Genomic DNA, 27,317 nt, shown 5'->3' with positions numbered 1-27,317 from the left:
ATACCTGGAGACACCACCCCAACAGACAGTCACCCATCCAGCATCGCATCTCCAAGCACCTCTTCCTTCCCTCCTCCCAAAACACATAAACATCTACACTCACCACCCAACATACACCCAGCACCCACAAACATTCATTGCATGCACTTGCACCGAAGACATCAACACCAACACCTCCTACAACCACTCCCTATACCTCCACTCCCAAACCCTTTTGCCATGACTGCCTCCGTGTGTCTAAAAAGGTGTTCCTCTCGGAGCTTTCCCTATTCCCTGCTCCTTTCCTAACCTGTGATACCCCCAGATGCTTTGTGTCCCTCCTCAAGCCAGCCCTTCCACCTACAAGTCCTCTCCTACCATCCTGCTAGTACCCATGTCCCTTCTTCTGCCAAGAAGTTGATCCCTCTCAAACCCAAGAGCAAGGACCACCCTTCCAAGTCCAAGCCCAAGTCCAAAGACCCCCCCTCTCAAACCCAGGCCCCAAAACCCCCTCCACCCCACAATCCCTGAGATGCCTGCCTACCATCTTGATGCCCCTGCCCTGTGGAGGTTATATTGCAGCCAGGAGTCAATTAGGGGACACTGAGCTGCCATTTGTGACTTTGGCACTTTGGAGTGGCCAATGGCCCTATCATTGTATATAGTTCTTTTCAATTTATCATATTCTGAATTATAATACATCTGGGCCAACTTGTTGTTGGATTAGATGGTTACATACTAGTCCTGCCTTCCTTTCCACATGACTGTTATGTAATTGGCGGCTTTGGTTTGTGTGTGTGACATGTGGGATATGTTTGTGCTTGTTACATGCATGTATGTATATAAATTGTGTATTGTTTGCGTTGACATGTGTAATGGTGGTGTGTGCCCTTGTGTGGTTGTTGTATGTGCATCTGACTGTGCAGTGATGGCTATGTCATATGCGTTGTGTGTGGTGTTAGCGTGGTGTGACACATGCTTCGTTGTATGGCAGTGTGATTGTGTTTATTGGTTGTGAGGTGTTGTTAAGTGATGTTGTATGTATGTGATTTGTGGAAGTGTGTAATGATGTTGCTTGGCAAAACCTTTGTGTAGTTGCGGTTGTGATTTCGTTGTGTGAATTGGTGGTGTTGTGTATGGTTGTGTTAGACAGTGCTGGTGCTGTGTGTCTGCGGGTTGGTGTGTGTATAGTACTGTGTGTTGGTTGTGGTGTGTGTGGTATAGGTGTGCATGTGTGTAGTATGGGTGTGAGTGTGTGTGTGCGTATGGGTATGCAGTAGCATGTGTGTGTCGCTGTTGCTAGCCATCGCGGATGTGTATGTTGTGTATGCATGTGTACTTTGGGTTTTCCCTACAGTGTGAGGTAGGTGTGTGTACTCACGATTGTTGTCTTCATCACTGGTTCCGGAGTCGTTGTGCGAGCAGGAGCAGTGGGAAGACTTCAAGTTCAGGTTCCATGTCGCTCCAGACAGGTATTTGTTCCTGAAGATGAGTGTTTTCTTTTATAGAGTGGTTTCCGCCATGGTATTAGGGGCGGTGCGACCGAGGCAGGAACCTTGACGGTGTGCAGCCTCATAATTTGCCCGGCAGGAACATGGTCCCCACCAGCCTGAAGGTGCCTACCATGGGAAGCCACAATTTTCCTGCCACTCAGCATTCCCCCAAGAATGCAGTTAAAATGATACTTCACTTGTGTGAGTAGAGCTGTTACCTGCAACAGGAAAGGTCTCAAAATGCACATTTTTCAACTGAAAACTAACCTTTTTTTGCAATGTGGCTAGCAGTGGATTTTGGGCACTACATTACCTGGTACCCAAAGAAACATAGCAAACCTGTACATTTTTTAAACCTAGACATACAGGGGAAATCCAGGGTGGGGTGACTTCTGCAGCTCTTTCAAAGTTTTCTTACTCAGAAGTTCTTGCAAATCCCAAACTTTGACTAGAACACAATTTTCTCACAATTCTGTGATGGAAAGTTCTGGGATCTGCAAGGGTGCTACACATTTCCTACCACTTACTGTTCCCCCAAGTTTCCTGATAAAAATGCTACCTCTCTTGTGTGGCTGGGCCTAGTGCACACAACAGGCAAGCATCAAACCAAGGTCAATGGGAGTCTTGTGGAGCGACTTTCATTAACCTGGTTTGATTTGTGCCTGTTGGGGGCACTAGGCCAAGTGCACCCATTCAGCATAGAAGTGAAGCCTAACTCTGCTACCCATATGTATAGACAAAATCCAAATTTCTCTTCTTGGCAAGAAAGGTGGGGATGCTTTAGTCCACATGGGTTCAGAAAGACTGCTGGGGTTCATATTAGAGGTGGAGGCAAGGCCTGATGGGCGGATGGGCAGGCCATGTCCACACTTTGGAGCAATACATAACCTCTCTGGTGTTTAATGGGCTTTCTGCCCCTCGCACCTGGGCAGATTGGAGAAAAAGTTCTCTTACCTGTCCCTGTGGCAGGGCAGAATGACTGTTGTGGATCATTTGAGGGGTAGGATTGGGCGCAATGCCTAGGTGGGCTGCCCCTTGTAGAAAAGTACCATCTTGCCTGGCATGTTTACTCCCATTTTTACTTATGTGTATGTTTGTTTTTGCCTGTGTCACTGGGATCCTGCTAGCCAGGACCCCAGTGCTCATAAAGTATGCCCTGTATGTGTTCCTTGTGTGGTACCTAACTGTATCACTGAGGCTCTGATAACCAGAACATCTGTGTTTATGCTCTCTCTGCTTTTAAAATTGTCACTGCCGGCTAGTAACTAATTTGACCAATTCTGATTGGCACACTGGAACACCCTTATAATTCCCTGGTATATGGTACTTAGGTAGCCAGGGTATTAGGGTTCCAGGAGATCCCTATGGGCTGCAGCATTTCTTTTGCCACCCATAGGGAGCTCAGACAATTCTTACACAGGACTGTCACTGCAGCCTGAGTGAAATAACGTCCACGTTATTTCACAGCAATTTTTCACTGCTCCTAAGTAACTTATAAGTCACCTATATGTCTAACCATCACTTAGTGAAGGTTAGGTGCAAAGTTACTTAGTGTGTGGGCACCCTGGCACTAGCCAAGGTGCCCCCACATTGTTCAAGGCAAATCCCCCGGACTTTGTGAGTGCGGGGACACCATTACACGCGTGCACTACATATAGGTCAATACCTATATATAGCGTCACAATGGTTACTCCTAACATGGCCATGTAACATGTGTAGGATCATGGAATTGGGGACAATTCCATGCATCCCCGGGTCTCCAGCAAAGAGCCCGGGTACTGCCAAACTAACTTTCCGGGGTTTTCGCTGCAGCTACCGCTGCTGCCAACCCTCAGACAGGTTTCTGCCCTCCTGGGGCCTGGGCAGCCAAGTCCCAGGAAGGCAGATCAAAGGATTTCCTCTGACAGATGGTGTTACACCCTCTCCCTTTGGAAATAGGTGTGAAGGGCCTGGGAGGGGTAGCCTCTCCTGGCCTCTGGAAATGCTTTGTAGGGCACAGATGGTGCCCTCCTTGCATAAGCCAGTCTACACCGGTTCAGGGATCCCCCCCAGCCCTGCTCTGGCGCGAAACTGTACAAAGGAAAGGGGAGTGACCACTCCTCTGACCAGCACCTCCCAGGGGAGGCGCCCAGAGCTCCTCCAGTGTGTCCCAGACGTCTGCCATCTTGGATGCAGAGGTGTGAGGGCACAATGGACAGCTCTGAGTGGCCAGTGCCAGCAGGTGATGTCAGAGACCACTCCTGATAGGTGCTTACCTTTCTCTGTAGCCAATCCTCCTCTGAGGGCTATTTAAGGTCTCTCCTGTGGGTATCTCACCAAGAAACGAATGCAAGAGCTCACCAGAGATCCTCTGCACTTCCCTCTTTGACTTCTGCCAAGGATCGACCGCTGACTGCTCCAGGACACCTGCATAACCGCAACAGAGTAGCAAGAAGACTACCAGCAACATTGTAGCGCCTCATCCTGACGGCTTTCTAGACTGTTTCCTGGTGGTGCATGCTCTGAATGCTGTCTGCCTTCACCCTGCACTGAAAGCCAAGAAGAAATCTCCCGTGGGTCGACAGAATCTTCCCCCTGCTAACGCAGGCACCAGACTTCTGCATCACCGGTCCTCTGGGTCCCCTCTCATCCTGACGTGGGTGGTACCTGGAACACAGGAGCTGGGTCCAAGTGTCCCCGACGGTCCAGTGGCCCTTCTGTCCAAATTTGGTGGAGGTAAGTCCTTGCCTCTCCACGCCAGACAGTAATCCTGTGTACTGCATGAACTGCAGCTGCTCGGGCTTCTGTGCACTTTTGCAAGACTTCCTTTGTGCACAGCCTAGCCCAGGTCCCCAGCACTCCGTCCTGCATTGCCAAACTCGCTGAGTTGGACTCCGACGTTGTGGGACCCTCTTTTGTTTTTCTGAGTCGACCGTCGTCCTCAGATCTTCTAAGTGCCTGTTCAGGTGATTCTGCGGGTGCTGCCTGCTTCTGCGTGGGCTCTCTGTGTTGCTGAGCGCCCCCTCTGTCTCCTCCTCGAAGGGGCAACGTCCTGGTCCTTCCTGGGCCCTGGCTTGGTCCCCTTCCTGTAGGAAAGTACCATCTTGCCTGGCATTTTACCCCCATTTTTCACTGTATATATGTTGTTTTAGTTGTATGTGTCACTGGGACCCTGTTCACCAGGGCCCCAGTGCTCATAAGTGTGCCTGAATGTGTTACCTGTGTAGTGACTAACTGTCTCACTGAGGCTCTGTTAATCAGAACCTCAGTGGTTATGCTCTCTCATTTCTTTCAAATTGTCACTGACAGGCTAGTGACCAATTTTACCAATTTACATTGGCTTACTGGAACACCCTTATAATTCCCTAGTATATGGTACTGAGGTACCCAGGGTATTGGGGTTCCAGGAGATCCCTATGGGCTGCAGCATTTCTTTTGCCACCCATAGGGAGCTCTGACAAATCTTACACAGGCCTGCCACTGCAGCCTGAGTGAAATAACGTCCACGTTATTTCACAGCCATTTTACACTGCACTTAAGTAACTTATAAGTCACCTATATGTCTAACCTTTACCTGGTAAAGGTTGGGTGCTAAGTTACTTAGTGTGAGGGCACCCTGGCACTAGCCAAGGTGCCCCCACATTGTTCAGGGCCAATTCCCCGGACTTTGTGAGTGCGGGGACACCATTACACGCGTGCACTACATATAGGTCACTACCTATATGTAGCTTCACAATGGTAACTCCGAATATGGCCATGTAATATGTCTATGATCATGGAATTGCCCCCTCTATGCCATCCTGGCATAGTTGGCACAATCCCATGATCCCAGTGGTCTGTAGCACAGACCCTGGTACTGCCATACTGCCTTTCCCAGGCCTGGCCCAGGATGGCAGAACAAAGGACTTCCTCTGAGAGAGGGTGTTACACCCTCTCCCTTTGGAAAATGGTGTGAAGGCAGGGGAGGAGTAGCCTCCCCCAGCCTCTGGAAATGCTTTCTTGGGCACAGATGTGCCCAATTCTGCATAAGCCAGTCTACACCGGTTCAGGGGACCCCTTAGCCCTGCTCTGGCGCAAAACTGGACAAAGGAAAGGGGAGTGACCACTTCCCTGACCTGCACCTCCCCTGGGAGGTGTCCAGAGCTCCTCCAGTGTGCTCCAGACCTCTGCCATCTTGGAAACAGAGGTGCTGCTGGCACACTGGACTGCTCTGAGTGGCCAGTGCCACCAGGTGACGTCAGAGACTCCTTGTGATAGGCTCCTTCAGGTGTTGCTAGTCTATCCTCTCTCCTAGGTAGCCAAACCCTCTTTTCTGGCTATTTAGGGTCTCTGTCTCTTGGGATTCCTTAGATAACGAATGCAAGAGCTCATCCGAGTTCCTCTGCATCTCTCTCTTCACCTTCTGCCAAGGAATCGACTACTGACCGCGCTGGAAGCCTGCAAACCTGCAACATAGTAGCAAAGACGACTACTGCAACTCTGTAATGCTGATCCTGCCGCCTTCTCGACTGTTTTCCTGGTGGTGCATGCTGTGGGGGTAGTCTGCCTCCTCTCTGCACTAGAAGCTCCAAAGAAATCTCCCGTGGGTCGACGGAATCGTCCCCCTGCAACCGCAGGCACCAAAAAGCTGCATTACCGGTCCCTTGGGTCTCCTCTCAGCACGACGAGCGAGGTCCCTCGAATCCAGCAACTCTGTCCAAGTGACTCCCACAGTCCAGTGACTCTTCAGTTCAAGTTTGGTGGATGTAAGTCCTTGCCTCACCTCGCTAGACTGCATTGCTGGGAACCGCGACTTTTGCAGCTACTCCGGCCCCTGTGCACTTCCAGCGGAAATCCTTAGTGCACAGCCAAGCCTGGGTCCACGGCACTCTAACCTGCATTGCATGACTTTCTAAGTTGGTCTCCGGCGACGTGGGACTCCTTTGTGCGACTTTGGGTGAGCACCGTTTCACGCATCCTTGTAGTGCCTATTTTTGGCACTTCTCTGGGTGCTACCTGCTGATAAGAGGGCTTCTTTTATTGCTCGACGTCCCCTCTACCTCCTGGTCCAATTTGCGACCTCCTGGTCCCTCCTGGGCCGCAGCAGCGTCCAAAAACGCTAACCGCACGATTTGCAGCTAGCAAGGTTTGTTGGCGTTTTTTCGGCCGGAAAACACTTCTGCACAACTTTACAAGGCGAGGGGGATGCGTCCTCCAAAGGGGAAGTCTCTAGCCCTTTGCGTTCCTGCAGAAACCGCAGCTTCTTCAGTCCAGTCGAAGCTTCTTTGCACCCGCAGCTGGCATTTCCTGGGCATCTGCCCATCTCCGACTTGCTTGTGACTTTTGGACTTGGTCCCCTTGTTCCACAGGTACCCCAGATTGGAAATACAGCGTTGTTGCATTGTTGGTTTGTGTCTTTCCTGCCTTATTCCCCTATCACGACTTCTTTGTCCTTTGGGGAACTTTAGTGCACTTTGCACTCACTTTTCAGGGTCTTGGGGAGGGCTATTTTTCTAACCCTCACTATTTTCTAATAGTCCCAGCGACCCTCTACAAGGTCACATAGGTTTGGGGTCCATTCGTGGTTCGCATTCCACTTTTGGAGTATATGGTTTGTGTTGCCCCTATCCCTATGTGTCCCCATTGCATCCTATTGTAACTATACATTGTTTGCACTGTTTTCTAAGACTATACTGCATATTTCTGGTATTGTGTATATATATCTTGTGTATATTTCCTATCCTCTCACTGAGGGTACACTCTGAGATACTTTGGCATATTGTCATAAAAATAAAGTACCTGTATTTTTAGTATAACTGTGTATTGTGTTTTCTTATGATATTGTGCATATGACACTAGGTGGTACTGTAGTAGCTTCACACGTCTCCTAGTTCAGCCTAAGCTGCTCTGCTAAGCTACCATTATCTATCAGCCTAAGCTGCTAGACACCCTATACACTAATAAGGGATAACTGGGCCTGGTGCAAGGTGCAAGTACCCCTTGGTACTCACTACAAGCCAGTCCAGCCTCCTACCTTGGTTGTGCAGCGGTGGGATAAGTGCTTTGAGACTACTTACCACTCTTGTCATTGTACTTTTCATAAGAGAAAAATATACAAAACAAGTTCAGTGTATATACACATTGCCAAAAAGTTTTGCATTTCCTCTTTTCACTCTTTTCTAAGTGCTGAAAAGTACTTCTAACTTTCTAAAAAGTTCTAAAAAGTTTTAAAAGTTTTTTTTCCAGTCTTTCTAAAAGCTCTGACAAACTTTTTTCTCTTTTTCTATCACTTTAACTCTCTCTAAAAATGTCTGGCACAGGCCAAAATGTTGATCTGTCCAGACTTGCATATGATCACCTTAGCTGGAAAGGAGCAAGGAGTCTAAGCATAGAGAGAGGTTTGAGTGTAGGGAAGAATCCTTCCTTGGAATTGTTACTTAACATGCTTAGAGAACAAGATAAGGCAAGAAGTGCCCCATCTGTTGAAAAAGTAGCTAATGGTTCCCAATCTGATCCAGGGACTCCCCCAGGAAAAGATTCAGGAAAGAAACTTCCTAGCCTGCCCATTACTAGACAGTCTAGCATAGTTGGTAATGATGTGGAGTCACACCATACAAATAGTGTTGTCTCATATCATAGCAAAAGCATTTATTCTCACCACAGTGGTACTGATGTTTCTGTTAGCCAAGCTGTTAGGGTGCCCTCTGTAAGGGACAGGTCTCCTTCTGTCCATTCTCACCATACTTCTGGTTCAAGGCATGTCCCTCCCACCCACCCTGATGACAGATTGTTAGAAAGGGAGCTCAATAGATTGAGAGTGGAACAAACCAGACTGAAGCTCAAGAAGCAACAGCTGGATTTGGATAGACAGACTTTAGAAGTAGAGAAGGAGTGACAGAAACTGGGTTTAGAAACCCATGGTGGCAGCAGCAGTATTCCCCATAGTCATCCTGCAAAAGAGCATGATTCCAGGAATCTGCATAAGATAGTTCCCCCTTATAAGGAGGGGGATGACATTAACAAGTGGTTTGCTGCACTTGAGAGGGCCTGTGCTGTACAGGATGTCCCTCAAAGGCAGTGGGCTGCTATCCTATGGCTATCATTTAGTGGAAAAGGTAGGGATAGGCTCCTTACTGTAAAAGAAAATGAAGCTAATGATTACAAAGTTCTTAAGAATGCACTCCTGGATGGTTATGGCTTAACCACTGAACAATACAGGATAAGGTTCAGAGAGACCAAAAAGGAGTCTTCACAAGACTGGGTTGATTTCATTGACCATTCAGTGAAGGCCTTGGAGGGGTGGTTACATGGCAGTAAAGTTACTGATTATGACAGCCTGTATAACTTGATCCTGAGAGAGCATATTCTTAATAATTGTGTGTCTGATTTGTTGCACCAGTACTTAGTGGACTCTGATCTGACCTCTCCCCAAGAATTGGGAAAGAAGGCAGACAAATGGGTCAGAACAAGGGTGAACAGAAAAGTTCATACAGGGGGTGACAAAGATGGCAACAAGAAGAAGGATGGTAAGTCTTCTGACAAGGGTGGGGACAAATCTAAAAATGAGTCTTCATCAGGCCCACAAAAACACTCTGGTGGGGGTGGTGGGCCCAAATCCTCTTCTAATCAAAACAAGGAAAAGAAACCATGGTGCTATTTATGTAAAATAAAAGGCCATTGGACAACAGATCCCAGTTGTCCAAAGAAAGGCACCAAGCCTCCTACCACTACAACCCTTACTGCTACACCTAGTGTCCCTACTAATAGCAGTGGTGGTGGGAGCAAACCTACTAATAGCCAATCCAAGGGAGTAGCTGGGCTCACTATTGGTAACTTAGTTGGGGTTGGTCTTGTTAGGGAGACCACAGAGGCTATACTAGTCTCTGAGGGGGCTATTGATTTAGCCACCTTAGTTGCTTGTCCCCTTAATATGGATAAGTACAAGCAGCTACCCCTAATAAATGGTGTTGAGGTTCAGGCCTACAGGGACACTGGAGCCAGTGTGACTATGGTCATAGAGAAACTGGTCCACCCTGAACAACACCTACTTGGTCACCAGTACCAAGTAACCAATGCTCACAACAACACACTTAGCCACCCCATGGCTGTTGTAAATCTCAACTGGGGGGGGGTTACTGGTCCAAAGAAAGTTGTGGTAGCTTCAGATTTACCTGTAGACTGTCTATTAGGGAATGATTTGGAGACATCAGCTTGGTCAGATGTGGAGTTGGAGGCCCATGCAGCAATGCTGGGCATCCCAGGGCATATTTTTGCTTGAACAAGGGCTCAGGCCAAAAAGCAAAAAGGACAGGGAAGCTTGGATCCTGGAACAATGGACCAAGTGCTCCCTAAAGCTAGGGCTAGTAGAAGCAAACCACTTCCTACTATCCCTCCCTCTACAGTAGATTCAACTTCTGAGGAAGAAGAATTCCCTCCCTGTGCAGAACCTACACCAGAGGAGCTTCAAGCAGACACTGCTGTACTTTTGGGTGAAGGGGGGCCTGCCAGGGAGGAGCTGAGTGTGGCACAGCAAACCTGTCCCACATTAGAGGGTCTCAGACAGCAAGCTGTCAAACAGGCTAATGGGGATGTCAGTGACTCTCACAGAGTTTACTGGGAGGACAACCTCTTGTACACTGAGGCAAGGGATCCTAAACCTGGAACTGCCAGGAGATTAGTGATTCCTCAGGAGTACAGAAAGTTCCTCCTAACTCTTGCACACGACATTCCCCTAGCTGGGCACCTGGGACAAATGAAAACTTGGGACAGACTGGTTCCATTGTTTCATTGGCCTAGGATGTCCGAGGACACAAAAGAGTTTTTTAAGTCCTGTGAAACCTGTCAAGCCAGTGGCAAGACAGGTGGCACTCCAAAGGCACCCCTTATTCCACTGCCTGTGGTTGGGGTACCCTTTGAAAGGGTAGGGATTGACATAGTTGGCCCCCTTGACCCTCCTACTGCTTCAGGCAATAGGTTTATCTTGGTGGTAGTGGTCCATGCCACAAGATATCCTGAAGCAATTCCTTTAAGGACCACTACAGCACCTGCAGTGGCAAAGGCCCTCCTAGGAATATTTTCTAGGGTGGGCTTCCCAAAGGAAGTAGTATCAGACAGGGGAAGCAATTTCATGTCTGCATACTTAAAGGCCATGTGGAAGGAGTGTGGTGTGACTTACAAGTTCACTACACCCTATCATCCACAAACAAATGGACTGGTGGAGAGATTTAACAAAACTCTCAAAGGCATGATTATGGGTCTCCCTGAAAAACTCAGCAGGAGATGGGATATCCTGTTACCATGCCTCCTTTTTGCCTACAGGGAGGTACCCCAGAAAGGAGTGGGCTTCAGCCCCTTTGAACTTCTTTTTGGACACCCTGTTAGGGGTCCACTCACACTTGTAAAGGAGGGTTGGGAACAACCTTTAAAAGCTCCTAAGCAAGATATTGTGGATTATGTACTTGGCCTCAGATCAAGGATGGCTGAGTACATGAAAAAGGCCAGTAAAAACCTTCAGGCCAGCCAAGAGCTCCAGAAGCAATGGCATGATCAGAAGGCTGTTTTGGTTCAGTACCAACCAGGGCAGAAAGTGTGGGTTTTGGAGCCTGTGGCCCCAAGAGCACTCCAAGATAAATGGAGTGGATCCCACATAATTGTTGAAAAGAAGGGTGAAGTCACCTACTTAGTTGACTTAGGCACTGCCAGGAGTCCCCTTAGGGTGCTCCATGTCAATCGCCTGAAACCCTACTATGACAGGGCTGATCTCACCCTGCTCATGGCAACTGATGAGGGACAGGAAGAAGACAGTGATCCTCTACCTGATCTCTTCTCTTCCACAGAACAAGATGCTCTTGTGGAAGGTGTAGTTTTGGCTGATTGTCTTACTGCTGAGCAGAAAGACCATTGCATAAACCTCCTAGATCAATTCTCTGAACTCTTCTCTACTGTGCCAGGTACCACTTCCTGGTGTGAGCACACTATAGATACTGGAGACAGTTTACCTGTCAAAAGTAAGATCTATAGGCAGCCTGACCATGTCAGGGACTGCATAAAGCAAGAGGTGCAGAAAATGTTAGAGCTGGGAGTGGTTGAGCACTCTGAAAGTCCATGGGCTTCTCCTGTGGTACTTGTACCAAAACCCCATTCCAAAGATGGAAAGAAGGAAATGCGGTTTTGTGTAGACTATAGAGGTCTCAACCTTGTAACCAAAACTGATGCTCACCCTATACCCAGGGGGCGGATGAGCTCATAGATACACTGGCATCTGCCAAGTATCTAAGCACTTTTGATGTGACTGCAGGGTATTGGCAGATCAAATTGTCAGAAGATGCTAAACCTAAAACTGCATTTTCAACCATTGGAGGCCATTACCAATTTACAGTAATGCCTTTTGGTTTGAGAAATGCACCTGCCACTTTTCAAAGGTTGGTGAACACAGTCCTGCAAGGGCTGGAAGCTTTCAGTGCAGCATATTTGGACGATATAGCTGTCTTTAGCTCCAGCTGGGATGATCACCTGGTCCACCTATGGAAAGTTTTGGAGGCCCTGCAAAAGTCAGGCCTCACTATCAAGGCTTCAAAGTGCCAGATAGGGCAGGGGAAGGTGGTTTATCTGGGACACCTTGTTGGTGGGGAACAGATTGCACCACTACAGGGGAAAATCCAAACTATTATAGATTGGGTTCCCCCTACCACTCAGACTCAGGTGAGATCCTTCCTAGGTCTCACTGGGTATTACAGGAGGTTCATTAAGAACTATGGCTCCATTGCAGCCCCTCTTAATGACCTCACATCCAAAAAGATGCCTAAAAAGGTATTGTGGACAGCTAGCTGTCAGAAAGCTTTTGAGGAGCTGAAGCAGGCCATGTGCTCTGCACCTGTCCTGAAAAGCCCTTGTTACTCTAAAAAATTCTATGTCCAAACTGATGCATCTGAATTAGGAGTAGGGGCAGTCCTATCACAACTTAATTCTGAGGGCCAGGATCAACCTGTTGCTTTTATTAGTAGGAGGTTGACCCCTAGAGAAAAGCGTTGGTCTGCCATTGAGAGGGAGGCCTTTGCTGTGGTCTGGGCTCTGAAGAAGTTGAGGCCATACCTGTTTGGCACTCACTTCATTGTTCAGACAGACCACAAACCTCTACTTTGGCTAAAACAAATGAAAGGTGAAAATCCTAAATTGTTGAGGTGGTCCATATCCCTACAGGGAATGGACTATACAGTGGAACATAGACCTGGGAGTAGCCACTCCAATGCAGATGGACTCTCCAGATATTTCCACTTAGACAATGAAGACTCATCAGGTCATGGCTAGTCTTATTGTCCTTCGTTTGGGGGGGGGGTTGTGTAGGAAAGTACCATCTTGCCTGGCATGTTACCCCCATTTTTCACTGTATATATGTTGTTTTAGTTGTATGTGTCACTGGGACCCTGTTCACCAGGGCCCCAGTGCTCATAAGTGTGCCTGAATGTGTTACCTGTGTAGTGACTAACTGTCTCACTGAGGCTCTGCTAATCAGAACCTCAGTGGTTATGCTCTCTCATTTCTTTCAAATTGTCACTGACAGGCTAGTGACCAATTTTACCAATTTACATTGGCTTACTGGAACACCCTTATAATTCCCTAGTATATGGTACTGAGGTACCCAGGGTATTGGGGTTCCAGGAGATCCCTATGGGCTGCAGCATTTCTTTTGCCACCCATAGGGAGCTCTGACAAATCTTACACAGGCCTGCCACTGCAGCCTGAGTGAAATAACGTCCACGTTATTTCACAGCCATTTTACACTGCTCTTAAGTAACTTATAAGTCACCTATATGTCTAACCTTTACCTGGTAAAGGTTGGGTGCTAAGTTACTTAGTGTGAGGGCACCCTGGCACTAGCCAAGGTGCCCCCACATTGTTCAGGGCCAATTCCCCGGACTTTGTGAGTGCGGGGACACCATTACACGCGTGCACTACATATAGGTCACTACCTATATGTAGCTTCACAATGGTAACTCCGAATATGGCAATGTAATATGTCTATGATCATGGAATTGCCCCCTCTATGCCATCGTGGCATAGGTGGCACAATCCCATGATCCCAGTGGTCTGTAGCACAGACCCTGGTACTGCCATACTGCCTTTCCTGGGGTTTCACTGCAGCTGCTGCTGCTGCCGACCCCTCAGACAGGCATCTGCCCTCCTGGGGTCCAGCCAGGCCTGACCCAGGATGGCAGAACAAAGGACTTCCTCTGAGAGAGGGTGTTACACCCTCTCCCTTTGGAAAATGGTGTGAAGGCAAGGGAGGAGTAGCCTCCCCCAGCCTCTGGAAATGCTTTCTTGGGCACAGATGTGCCCAATTCTGCATAAGCCAGTCTACACCGGTTCAGGGGACCCCTTAGCCCTGCTCTGGCGCGAAACTGGACAAAGGAAAGGGGAGTGACCACTCCCCTGCACCTCCCCTGGGAGGTGTCCAGAGCTCCTCCAGTATGCTCCAGACCTCTGCCATCTTGGAAACAGAGGTGCTGCTGGCACACTGGACTGCTCTGAGTGGCCAGTGCCACCAGGTGACGTCAGAGACTCCTTGTGATAGGCTCCTTCAGGTGTTGCTAGCCTATCCTCTCTCCTAGGTAGCCAAACCCTCTTTTCTGGCTATTTAGGGTCTCTGTCTCTTGGGATTCCTTAGATAACGAATGCAAGAGCTCATCCGAGTTCCTCTGCATCTCTCTCTTCACCTTCTGCCAAGGAATTGACTGCTGACCGCGCTGGAAGCCTGCAAACCTGCAACATAGTAGCAAAGACGACTACTGCAACTCTGTAACGCTGATCCTGCCGCCTTCTCAACTGTTTTCCTGGTGGTGCATGCTGTGGGGGTAGTCTGCCTCCTCTCTGCACTAGAAGCTCCGAAGAAATCTCCCGTGGGTCGACGGAATCGTCCCCCTGCAACCGCAGGCACCAAAAAGCTGCATTACCGGTCCCTTGGGTCTCCTCTCAGCACAACGAGCGAGGTCCCTCGAATCCAGCAACTCTGTCCAAGTGACTCCCACAGTCCAGTGACTCTTCAGTCCAAGTTTGGTGGAGGTAAGTCCTTGCCTCACCTCGCTAGACTGTATTGCTGGGAACCGCGACTTTTGCAGCTACTCCGGCCCCTGTGCACTTCCGGCGGAAATCCTTTGTGCACATCCAAGCCTGGGTCCACGGCACTCTAACCTGCATTGCACGACTTTCTAAGTTGGTCTCCGGCGACGTGGGACTCCTTTGTGCGACTTTGGGTGAGCACCATTTCACGCATCCTCGTAGTGCCTGTTTCTGGCACTTGTCCGGGTGCTACCTGCTGATAAGAGGGCTCCTTGTCTTGCTCGACGTCCCCTCGACCTCCCGGTCCAATTTGCGACCTCCTGGTCCCTCCTGGGCCACAGCAGCGTCCAAAAATGCTAACCGCACGATTTGCAGCTAGCAAGGCTTGTTGGCGTTCTTTTGGCGGGAAAATACTTCTGCACGACTCTACAAGGCGAGGGGGATCCGTCCTCCAAAGGGGAAGTCTCTAGCCCTTTGCGTACTTGCAGAAACCGCAGCTTCTTCAGTCCAGTCGAAGCTTCTTTGCACCCGCAGCTGGCATTTCCTGGGCATCTGCCCATCTCCGACTTGCTTGTGACTTTTGGACTTGGTCCCCTTGTTCCACAGGTACCCCAGATTGGAAATCCAGCGTTGTTGCATTGTTTGTTTGTGTCTTTCCTGCCTTATTCCCCTATCACGACTTCTTTGTCCTTTGGGGAACTTTAGTGCACTTTGCACTCACTTTTCAGGGTCTTGGGGAGGGCTATTTTTCTAACCCTCACTATTTTCTATTAGTCCCAGCGACCCTCTACAAGGTCACATAGGTTTGGGGTCCATTCGTGGTTCGCATTCCACTTTTGGAGTATATGGTTTGTGTTGCCCCTATCCCTATGTGTCCCCATTGCATCCTATTGTAACTATACATTGTTTGCACTGTTTTCTAAGACTATACTGCATATTTCTGGTATTGTGTATATATATCTTGTGTATATTTCCTATCCTCTCACTGAGGGTACACTCTGAGATACTTTGGCATATTGTCATAAAAATAAAGTACCTTTATTTTTAGTATAACTGTGTATTGTGTTTTCTTATGATATTGTGCATATGACACTAGGTGGTACTGTAGTAGCTTCACACGTCTCCTAGTTCAGCCTAAGCTGCTCTGCTAAGCTACCATTATCTATCAGCCTAAGCTGCTAGACACCCTATACACTAATAAGGGATAACTGGGCCTGGTGCAAGGTGCAAGTACCCCTTGGTACTCACTACAAGCCAGTCCAGCCTCCTACACTTCCTTTACAGGCCCTCAGGTCCAGGAATCCGTCTTCAGTGCTTTGCAGTCAGTTGTTGTCCTTGCAGAATGCCCTATCTCGACTTTACTGTATTTCTGGGGTAGTAGGGTAACTTTACTCCTACATTTCAGGGTCTTGGGGTGGGGTATCGCCCCTAGGGTTTCCTTGCACTCCCAGTGACCCTCTACACATTACACTAGGCTTGAGGTCCATTTGTGGTTCAAATTCCACTTTTGGAGTATAGGGTTTGTGTTGCACCTAGGTATAATTCTCCCTATTGCATTCTATTGTGTTCCACAGTGTTTGCACTACTTTTCTATCTGTTTACTTACCTGATTTGGTTTGTGTTTGTATATTTTGTGTATATTACTTACCTCCTAATAGAGTGTATCCTCTGAGATACTTTTGGCTTATTGTCACTAAAATAAAGTACCTTTATTTTTAGTAACTCTGAGTAATGGGTTTTCTTATGATATAGTACGAAGTGATATAAGTGGGTTAGTAGGAGCTTTGCATGTCTCCTAGTTCAGCCTAAGCTGCTCTGCTATAGCTACCCCTATCAACCTAAGCTGCTAGAACACCTCTAATCTACTAATAAGGGATAACTGGACCTGGCACATGGTGTAAGTACCACAAGGTACTCACTATAAGCCAGGCCAGCCTCTTACACCCCTCCCATTTCTTTACAAAATAATCATCTCTGGTGTCTAGCGGGCTTCCTGCCCTGCGAAGGACAGATTGGAGGTCACAGCTTTCAATATTACCTTGGGTGGGCAGAAAGACATTTGGGCCTGGAGGTAGGGGGAACATTAGTCCATTGCCTGGGGGATGCTCTCCCCTCCAAATATAGTCCCTGGTGGTTTAGTGGACTTTCTGTCTCCCGCCAAGGGCAGATTAGAGGAAAACACCTCCAATCTTGTCAACATGGGCAGAAGGACTGCTGGGGTTCTTTTAGAAGGGAGGTACTAGGCCCAATACCTGGGTGGGTAGCCCGAAAAATCTATGCCCCTTTTAATAATCCCTGGTGCCTAGTGTGCTTTCTGCCTCCGCTAAGGCAGATTGGAGATTCTTACCTCCAATCTGCCCCTCGGGTTCGGAAAGACTTTTGGTCCTGGTGGAGGAGCACTAGCCCATTGCAAGGGGCAGCTCCCTCCCTCAAAAAAATAGTTCCTGATTCTAGTGGAGTAGATCTCTGCTTGGGGATCTCCCTCCTGTGGTGATCATAAAGCAGGGATTCACTAGTGAAGGTACTGGTGCACGGGGCTGGGATTTGCCCCTGAGGACCAAAGAGGTGAAAGTGAAATGAGCTGATCAAGTAATTTCACTTTCAGTTTCTCTGAAATGACCTCTGCGTGCCACACACGATGATCATCATTTCAGAGAAAAAAATAAAATAGCCTAGAGAACAGGTGAAACTCTTCCCCAGCTCCAGAGAAACATAAATCAACGGAAATCTCTCTGGGACAAGCACCAGAGGGATTTCTTGCCTCGTGTGCTTGGATGGCCTAGAGCCATCATCAGTACACGAGCCCTGGTGCGGAAGACAGCTTGGAGCATTCCTTCATACCAAAGGGTTTAATCAGTTTCAGGACTTCATCCATTTTCAGTAGTTTCTCTTTTTCTGCTTGTTGTGTGCCTTCTACCATCGATATGTGATATTCTGCTTCAGTGACAGGGTCTTTGGGCTTTTCTGGCTTAGTGGCTATGATATCCATTCTGGTTCTCAGCGTGTCTATTTCCTTGTCTATTGAGACAAGGCTAGTCTGAAAATTATGTAAGATTTGCTTTACCTCCAATGACTCCGCTTCATTCTGTGAGCATTCATCTACAGCCGGGGAATGATCTCCATGTTCCACCTGCTTAGATGACTTGTGGTCCTCAAAGGGGAGCTTTGACTGTGTGGGTCAGTATGTTTCCCCACTGTGGCAGAAATGGCACCTGGTCTCACCACCTGTCAGGGCACTACCCAGCAGCAGCTCAGTTCTCGCTATTCCTAGATGTGCCTTAGGATTTCAGCTCCATCTCCAGAAAGTACAACTAAGCTTGCCACTTGCCACCCCCTCACACAGTTTCAAAGCTCCTTTCCCTTTAGGTATCTGGTCACACCCTTCTTGCTCGGGGATTTAAAATCGAGGTTGCGTCCCCAAAATAAGAATCCGGGAGCACCAAAAGTCACCCTGGCAACTATCTCCCAGGGAACCACAGCACTGCTAGATCGAATCGCAGCAGCTATGCATGGTCCACTCCATAGTCTCCGGCATCATAGCCTAGGGGCCCTCCAGCCCCAACATTCCTCTTCCAGCTGCACCAGTCTCACACACTGTGCGTGTCCACCAGTTACCTTATCTATGACAGCTGCCATTTTGCTTCATTTTCGAGCTGATCATTGCCTCATTTCTCAGCAGAGGATTACTGTCCAACTTATTTCTACTCGCCATGTCATGGGGGGCAACACACAGGAGACTCAGTGCAAGGATGTGACAGATTTTGTAGACCCCATGTTGAGGATAATGGAGAGCAGGGTCCCAGCTCCCGGAGATCTCCATCTCTGTGGCCATCTTGGATCCATGCAGGTCATGCCCCCTCACTGTATCTCAGGTTATATAGACATAAAACATGGTTAACCAACTTTATACGACCCTAGTAAATCTGAGAACTGGATATTTGTATAGGAAATTATCTGTAGATCCTTGTTCCGAAATTTCCCATATAAATACAAAATTGCTAAATTCATCCAGGATAACTTCAATAATACAGATTGATTTAAAATAATAATCCTATTTATATTTCACCACACAGTTGAAATTATCTTCGTGTGTCATTCGTTAGTAATTTTATGCTGCACTATACTCCTCCAAAATTTAACAAATGTTCTTCTCTGTTTTTCTCTTGCTTGCATGATGTAATCTTAATTTCACAGGGGATTGGGAGAGTGAGTCTTTGAAAGTCCTCACAAAATTTGGGGTGATAAATTTAGTTTTCTAAACTTAAAATGTTGAGTTCAGCTGGTGCCTTCTCCTAAAACAATATATTTGTTTACAAAGTATAGACAAATCATGTTTTCTTTGCTCTTCTTGTAAATCGCTCCGTTATAACCCTGTATTGAATGATGTCTGCTCCACCCACAATTGGACAATGGTGAGATAAATTGGCACAAAGCTATAGAGTGGACTGTGCTGTGAAATGCCTCAACCACTTGTAACCTTTATATGATAAAATACGGGGCGATTTTCAATTAGGATCCTAATTTGACAATGGCTATATTATGTTTTTTTGTAAATCTTTTTATTCAACAATTGCTCATCATACACAGTTGGCATCATCATAGAAGAATATATATTGATACATTGTGGAGAAGAATTCATCGGTCACATCTGGGAAAGCACAGACACGTACAATTAAGACCCAACCCCATTATGGCTATATTATTGTTTATGTTTTATAATACATTGTACTTACTTTTCTATTGATTGGATACATAATTTTCAATGTGTTTATATGATTTTGCCAGAATACAATTTCTGCTTGTTTTCTCCATTTCCTCAATAAAAAGATAAACAATGAATAATGCTAATCCAGTTGCGTGCTTCCTAAATTATAAATGTGGAATTAAATGTTAAAGTGACTTCAAGTGAGTTTTTTTTCAATGGTCCACGTTCCATTTAATCTAAAAGATTTTTTGTGCAAGAATGATATAATAGTATCATAAAACTTCACTTGTCTTAGCTCCTTATTATTGACAAATGACACTCATGCCTCCCAAATTGACTAGGTATTTCCTTCATTTATTTCCTTCACTGATCTGCAGGATATGCTCCCCAACCACATCCTCCCCCGCTCCAGCCTCCTCCATCGGGGCTACCACAACCAGGTAATCTAAAAAAATAATTACTTAAATTTTTAAGCTGTATACTATTTTGTGAATTTCCTTCCATCCAACAATTACAGGGAATTGTGGGTGCATGACTATTGAACGAGTCAGAGTTTTCACCATAGGAATGGGCAATGGTGCTTCATTACCCACACATCTGGCCCTCCACCTCACAGTGCTTACATTTGAGGTCGATCTGCTTCCTTTACAGTAATTACTAATACGCTCTGTTACACCATTTTCTATTGGATTGTGTTTAAGAACCTCTCCCACACCTTCCACTTACTGTTTCATTTACCGTCCTTCTGCGTTTGTTAAGGTAAGCGTCACTTGTTTATTTTTTTTAAAAGTTCTTACCGCGGTCTGCTTAGGCAATCCCAAAGGTAAAAGTGCAGCGGTGTATCTTTTGGTATCCTGCTCATGTGCTCACCTGGCATGAGTTACAAGAGAAACTTGGAACTTTGCCTAGGAGCTCTGTTAGTCGCTGCAGACCCGCTATTTGTATGTGTCTTCAGTTGGAGGCATGCACATTGATTTATTACATGGTATTGTCATTGTAACAAGATTTTCTGTTGCTTGGCAAAGTATATAAACCGAAAGTTGCAGCAATAGCAAAATAATTCTTGTTATATAGCCCAAGCCTAGCACTTTGAGACCACCCGAAAAGGAGGAAATTGTCTCTCTTTCATGGTTCCAGCTGCAGAGCATGATAGCTGAGGCTGTGAGCTCTGCATTAGCACAAGCGGTGGTGAAAAAGCAGAGGACTCTTGAAGAAATTATGAACCTGGTCACTTATTGTACTGATTATCTTCAAGATGAGAATGAGGAGAACGATTCTTCCAAAGGGAAAAATATACGAGGGATACAATATCTTAAAGTCCTCAAACATATCAGAGACACGCTGGGGTTCAAGGTTAAGAAACAACAAACATAATTTTTTTCTCCAATATCACATAGCTCCTGTGGATGATTGTAGGAGGCTGGACTGGCTTGTAGTGAGTACCAAGGGGTACTTGCACCTTGCACCAGGCCCAGTTATCCCTTATTAGTGTTTAGGGTGTCTAGCAGCTTAGACTGATAGATAATGGTAGCTTAGCAGAGCAGCTTAGGCTGAACTAGGAGACGTGTGAAGCTACTACAGTACCACCTAGTGTCATATGCACAATATCATAAGAAAACACAATACACAGTTATACTAAAAATAAAGGTACTTTATTTTTATGACAATATGCCAAAGTATCTTAGAGTGTACCCTCAGTGAGAGGATAGGAAATATACACAAGATATATATACACAATAGCAAAAATATGCAGTATAGTCTTAGAAAACAGTGCAAACAATGTATAGTTACAATAGGATGCAATGGGGAAACATAGGGATAGGGGCAACACAAACCATATACTCCAAAAGTGGAATGCGAACCACGAATGGACCCCAAACCTATGTGACCTTGTAGAGGGTCGCTGGGACTATTAGAAAATAGTGAGAGTTAGAAAAATAACCCTCCCCAAGACCCTGAAAAGTGAGTGCAAAGTGCACTAAAGTTCCCCTAAGGACAAAAGAGTCGTGTTAGAGGAATAATGCAGGAAAGACACAAACCAGCAATGCAACAACTGTGGATTTCCAATCTAGGGTACCTGTGGAACAAGGGGACCAAGTCCAAAAGTCACAAGCAAGTCGGAGATGGGCAGATGCCCAGGAAATGCCAGCTGCGGGTGCAAAGAAGCTTCGACTGGACAGAAGAAGCTGAGGTTTCTGCAGGAACGAAAAGGGCTAGAGACTTCCCCTTTGGTGGACGGATCCCTCTCGCCTTGGAGAGTCGTGCAGAAGTGTTTTCCCGCCGGAAGGATGCCAACAAGCCTTGCTACACGCAAATCGTGCATTTGGCGTTTTTGGACGCTGCTGGGGCCCAGGAGGGACCAGGAGGTCGCAAATTGGACCTGCAGAGAGAGGGGACGTCGAGCAAGACAAAGAGCCCTAACTGAAGTAGGTAGCACCCGGAGAAGTGCCAGAAACAGGCACTACGAGGATGCGTGAAACGGTGCTCGCCGAAGTTGCACAAAGGAGTCCCACATCGCCGGAGACCAACTTAGAAAGTCGTGCAATGCAGGTTAGAGTGCCGTGGACCCAGGCTTGGCTGTGCACAAAGGATTTCCGCCGGAAGTGCACAGGGGCCGGAGTAGCTGCAAAGTCGCGGTTCCCAGCAATGCAGCCCAGCGAGGTGAGGCAAGGACTTACCTCCACCAAACTTGGGCTGAAGAGTCACTGGACTGTGGGGGTCACTTGGACAGCGTCGCTGGATTCGAGGGACCTCGCTCGTCGTGCTGAGAGGAGACCCAAGGGACCGGTAATGCAGCTTTTTGGTGCCTGCGGTTGCAGGGGGAAGATTCCGTCGACCCACGGGAGATTTCTTCGGAGCTTCTGGTGCAGAGAGGAGGCAGGCTACCCCCACAGCATGCAGAAGCAGGAAAACAGTCGAGAAGGCGGCAGGATCAGCGTTACAGAGTTGCAGTAGTCGTCTTTGCTACTATGTTGCAGGTTTGCAGGCTTCCAGCGCGGTCAGCGGTCGTTTCCTTATCAGAAGGTGAAGAGGGAGATGCAGAGGAACTCGGCTGAGCTCGTGCATTCGTTATCTAAAGTTTCCCCAGAGACAGAGACCCTAAATAGCCAGAAAAGAGGGTTTGGCTACCTAGGAGAGAGGAAAGGCTACTAACACCTGAAGGAGCCTATCAGCAGGAGTCTCTGACGTCACCTGGTGGCACTGGCCACTCAGAGCAGTCCAGTGTGCCAGCAGCACCTCTGTTTCCAAGATGGCAGAGGTCTGGAGCACACTGGAGGAGCTCTGGACACCTCCCAGGGGAGGTGCAGGTCAGGGGAGTGGTCACTCCCCTTTCCTTTGTCCAGTTTCGCGCCAGAGCAGGGGCTAAGGGGTCCCTGAACCGGTGTAGACTGGCTTATGCAGAATTGGGCACATCTGTGCCCAACAAAGCATTTCCAGAGGCTGGGGGAGGCTACTCCTCCCCTGCCTTCACACCATTTTCCAAAGGGAGAGGGTGTCACACCCTCTCTCAGAGGAAGTTCTTTGTTCTGCCATCCTGGGCCAGGCCTGGCTGGACCCCAGGAGGGCAGCTGCCTGTCTGAGGGGTTGGCAGCAGCAGCAGCTGCAGTGAAACCCCAGGAAGGGCAGTTTGGCAGTACCAGGGTCTGTGCTACAGACCACTGGGATCATGGAATTGTACCAACAATGCCAGGATGGCATAGAGGGGGCAATTCCATGATCATAGACATGTTACATGGCCATATTCGGAGTTACCATGGTGAAGCTACATATAGGTAGTGACCTATATGTAGTGCACGCGTGTAATGGTGTCCCCGCACTCACAAAGTTCAGTGAATTGGCTCTGAACAATGTGGGGGCACCTTGGCTAGTGCCAGGGTGCCCACACACTAAGTAACTTTGCACCTAACCTTTACCAGGTAAAGGTTAGACATATAGGTGACTTATAAGTTACTTAAGTGCAGTGTAAAATGGCTGTGAAATAACGTGGACGTTATTTCACTCAGGCTGCAGTGGCAGGCCTGTGTAAGAATTGTCAGAGCTCCCTATGGGTGGCAAAAGAAATGCTGCAGCCCATAGGGATCTCCTGGAACCACAATACCCTGGGTACCTCAGTACCATATACTAGGGAATTATAAGGGTGTTCCAGTAAGCCAATGTAAATTGGTAAAATTGGTCACTAGCCTGTTAGTGACAATTTAAAAGTAATGAGAGAGCATAACCACTGAGGTTCTGGTTAGCAGAGCCTCAGTGAGACAGTTAGGCACCACACAGGGAACATATACATGCACACCTATGAGCACTGGGGCCCTGTGTGACAGGATCCCAGTGACACATACATATAGGCCACAAACCTATGAGCACTGGGGTCCTGACCAGCAGGATCCCAGTGACACATAACAACCATACTGAAAACATGGTGTTTTCACTATGAGCACTGAGGCCTGGCTATCAGGATCCCAGTGAGACAGTGAAAACAGTGACAAACACCCTGACATACACTCACAAACAGGCCAAAAGTGGGGGTAACAAGGCTAGAAAGAGGCTACCTTCTCACACAACCCCCCCCCCAAACGAAGGACAATAAGGCTAACCTTGGCCAGTTGAGACTTTATTGTCTAAGTGGTGATAAGTAGAGAGTAGCTCTGCAATAGACTGGTTACTCCCTTTATCATCCACTATATGGTTACTTCCCTGTGGGGATGTAAACCACCCTGTTTGAAGTTTTTTAGCTAAGCAACAATGTGAAGATGTATTTTCAGAGTTTCTATCAGTAAGTTTTAGTTTAGAGCAGTGGGAATTGTCCACTGAACCTATTTGTAGTGATGGAAATGCCAGACAGGGATGCTGTCTCAATAAAGCCATAGCTGGGCAAAAACTTTGTCCATTTGGCTGGAAGAGAGAACAGGGATGCTGTTTCTCTTGAGTTGGAGCAGGGCAGGGATGCTGTCCTATGAGCTCCACACTAGGGCAGGGATGCTGTCCTAAGTGTTGTGAGGCAGTGCAGGGTTTCTGCACTAAAGTTTCTCTGGAAGGGTTGGAGGGATGCTCCATGTTAACTAAAATGGTGCTCTTTTTGTCACCAATGTTAGTTATCCCACAGAGAGGTACTTCTACCTCAGGGAGTCCAGCTTTGCCAGCTGATGATTCCCTTGGAACAGGTGCCACCCCAGGAGAGGTTTCTCCCACCACAGGAATGGTATCCTGAATGGTAGGGTGGTTAGGGGATACTGTGATACCCTTTTTACCTGTTGATGGAGAGGGATCCTGAGTTTTCAGGCCTTCTCTCCTTTGCTTTTTCATTTCAGTAGAAATGAGAGGGAACAATTCCTCAGGGATGCCCAGCATGGCTGCATGGGCATAAAACTCTACATCAGCCCAACCTGAGGCCTCTAGGTCATTGCCTAAGAGACAGTCTACAGGTAAGCTAGGTGATACCACCACCTGCTTAGGGCCAGTAACTCCACCCCAACTAAACTGAATTATAGCTAAGGGAAGAAACTTAGTGGAGTTGTGGACATCAATAATCTTATACTGTTGTCCAATGATGTGTTGTTCAGGAGGCACTAGGTTTTCAGTCACCAAAGTGAAACTGGCACCTGTGTCCCTGTAGGCCAAGGCCTCAACACCATTTATTGAAACTGTCTACCTGTACTTATCCATTGTAAGGGGACAAGCAGCCAGTGTGGCAAGGCCAATGCCACTAGGTGTGACAGAAACTGTCTTGGGACTGATTACATCAGTTTCCACTATGGACCCATAAGTGAACCCAACTACACCCTTTGCTTGACTGTTGCCAGCAGTCCCACCACTAGTACCACTACTGCTAGGGGCCCTAGAGCTTGATGTATTAGTGGTGGTAGGCTCAGGGGGTTTACCTGGACAGGACTTATCCCCTGGCCTATGGCCTCTGTTTTTACACACAAAGCACCAAGGCTTTTTAATGTGTGCAGGTTGGGAAGAAGAGGAAGAATTTGTTTTATCCCCACCCTCTGAAGAGTGTTTAAGATTTGAAGTGGGATCTTTGGTTTTACCCTTATCCCCATGCTTATCTTGAGATTTTTCACCATCTTTCTTCTTATTGCCATCTTTGTCACCCCCTGTATGAACTTTTCTGTTCACCCTTGTTCTGACCCATTTGTCTGCCTTCTTTCCCAATTCTTGGGGAGAGGTCAGATCAGAGTCTACCAGGTACTGGTGCAACAAATCAGACACACAATTATTAAGTATATGCTCTCTCAGGATTGTGTTATACAGGCTTTCATAATCAGTAACTTTACTGCCATGTAACCACCCCTCCAAGGCCTTCACTGAATGGTCAATGAAATCAACCCAGTCTTGTGAAGACTCCTTTTTGGTCTCTCTGAACTTTATCCTGTACTGTTCAGTGGTTAAGCCATAACCATCCAGGAGTGCATTCTTAAGAACTGTAAAATTATTGGCATCACTTTCTTTCACAGTAAGGAGTCTATCCCTACCCTTTCCACTAAATGATAGCCATAGGATAGCAGCCCACTGCTTTTGAGGGACATCCTGTACAGCACAGGCCCTCTCAAGTGCAGCAAACCACTTGTTAATGTCATCCCCCTCCTTATAAGGGGGAACTATCTTGTGCAGATTCCTGGAATCATGCTCTTTTGCACGATGACTATGGGGAATACTGCTGCTGCCACCATGGGTATCTAAACCCAACTTCTGTCTTTCCTTCTCTAATTCTAAAGACTGTCTATCCAAATCCAGCTGTTGCTTCTTGAGCTTCAGTCTGGTTTGTTCCACTCTCAATCTATTGAGCTCCCTTTCTAACAATCTGTCATCAGGGTGGGTGGGAGGGACATTTCTAGATACAGAGGTATGATGGGAATGAACAGAAGGAGACCTGTCCCTTACAGAAGGCACCCTAACAGCTTGGCTAACAGTATAATGTGAGAGCACACCATCAGTATGGTGTGATTCAACCTCTGTACCAACTATGCTAGACTGTCTAGTAATGGGCAGGCTGAGAAGTTTCTTTCCTGAACCTTTTCCTGGGGGAGTCCCTGGATCAGATTGAGAACCATTAGCTACTTTTTCACCAGATTGGGCACTTATGGCCTTATCCTGTACTCTAAGCATATTAATTAACAGTTCTAAGGAGGGATTCTTCCCTACACTCAAACCTCTCTCTATGCAGAGACTCCTTGCTCCTTTCCAGCTAAGGTGATCATATGCAAGTTTGGACAGTTCAACATTTTTTCCTGTGCCAGACATTTTTTAGAGAGAGTTAAAGTGATAGAAAAAGAGAAAAAAGTTTTCAGAACTTTTTGGAAAGACAGAAAAAACTTTTTAAACTTTTAAGAACTTTTTGAAAGTTTAGAAGTACTTTTCAGCACTTAGAAAAGAGTGAAAAGAGGAAATGCAAAACTTTTTGGCTATGTGTATATACACTGACCTTGTTTTGTATATTTTTCTCTTATGAAAAGTACAATGACAAGAGTGGTAAGTAGTCTCAAGCACTTATCCCACCACTGCACAACCAATGTAGGAGGCTGGACTGGCTTGTAGTGAGTACCAAGGGGTACTTGCACCTTGCACCAGGCCCAGTTATCCCTTATTAGTGTATAGGGTGTCTAGCAGCTTAGGCTGATAGATAATGGTAGCTTAGCAGAGCAGCTTAGGCTGAACTAGGAGACGTGTGAAGCTACTACAGTACCACTTAGTGTCATATGCACAATATCATAAGAAAACACAATACACAGTTATACTAAAAATAAAGGTACTTTATTTTTATGACAATATGCCAAAGTATCTTAGAGTGTACCCTCAGTGAGAGGATAGGAAATATACACAAGATATATATACACAATAGCAAAAATATGCAGTATAGTCTTAGAAAACAGTGCAAACAATGTATAGTTACAATAGGATGCAATGGGGAAACATAGGGATAGGGGCAACACAAACCATATACTCCAAAAGTGGAATGCGAACCACGAATGGACCCCAAACCTATGTGACCTTGTAGAGGGTCGCTGGGACTATTAGAAAATAGTGAGAGTTAGAAAAATAACCCTTCCCAAGACCCTGAAAAGTGAGTGCAAAGTGCACTAAAGTTCCCCTAAGGACAAAAGAGTCGTGTTAGAGGAATAATG

At 47.0% G+C, this 27,317-nt stretch overlaps 1 protein-coding gene across 2 annotated transcripts in view; it reads left to right on the top strand.

Annotated features, from left to right (window-relative positions):
• The window catches only part of LOC138261519 (cell death-inducing p53-target protein 1 homolog), a 617,762-nt gene that overhangs the window by 357,549 nt on the left and 232,896 nt on the right, over nt 1-27,317 (top strand). For both annotated transcript variants that reach the window (XM_069210530.1, XM_069210529.1), the window contains one exon: nt 19,569-19,631. In XM_069210530.1, the coding sequence (XP_069066631.1) occupies nt 19,569-19,631 (63 nt within the window). The remainder of the gene's footprint in view (nt 1-19,568; nt 19,632-27,317) is intronic.

Source organism: Pleurodeles waltl, chromosome 10, assembly GCF_031143425.1.
Source record: "Pleurodeles waltl isolate 20211129_DDA chromosome 10, aPleWal1.hap1.20221129, whole genome shotgun sequence".
NCBI classification, from domain to species: domain Eukaryota; kingdom Metazoa; phylum Chordata; class Amphibia; order Caudata; family Salamandridae; genus Pleurodeles; species Pleurodeles waltl.
This window is presented reverse-complemented; position numbering and strand designations above follow the sequence as displayed.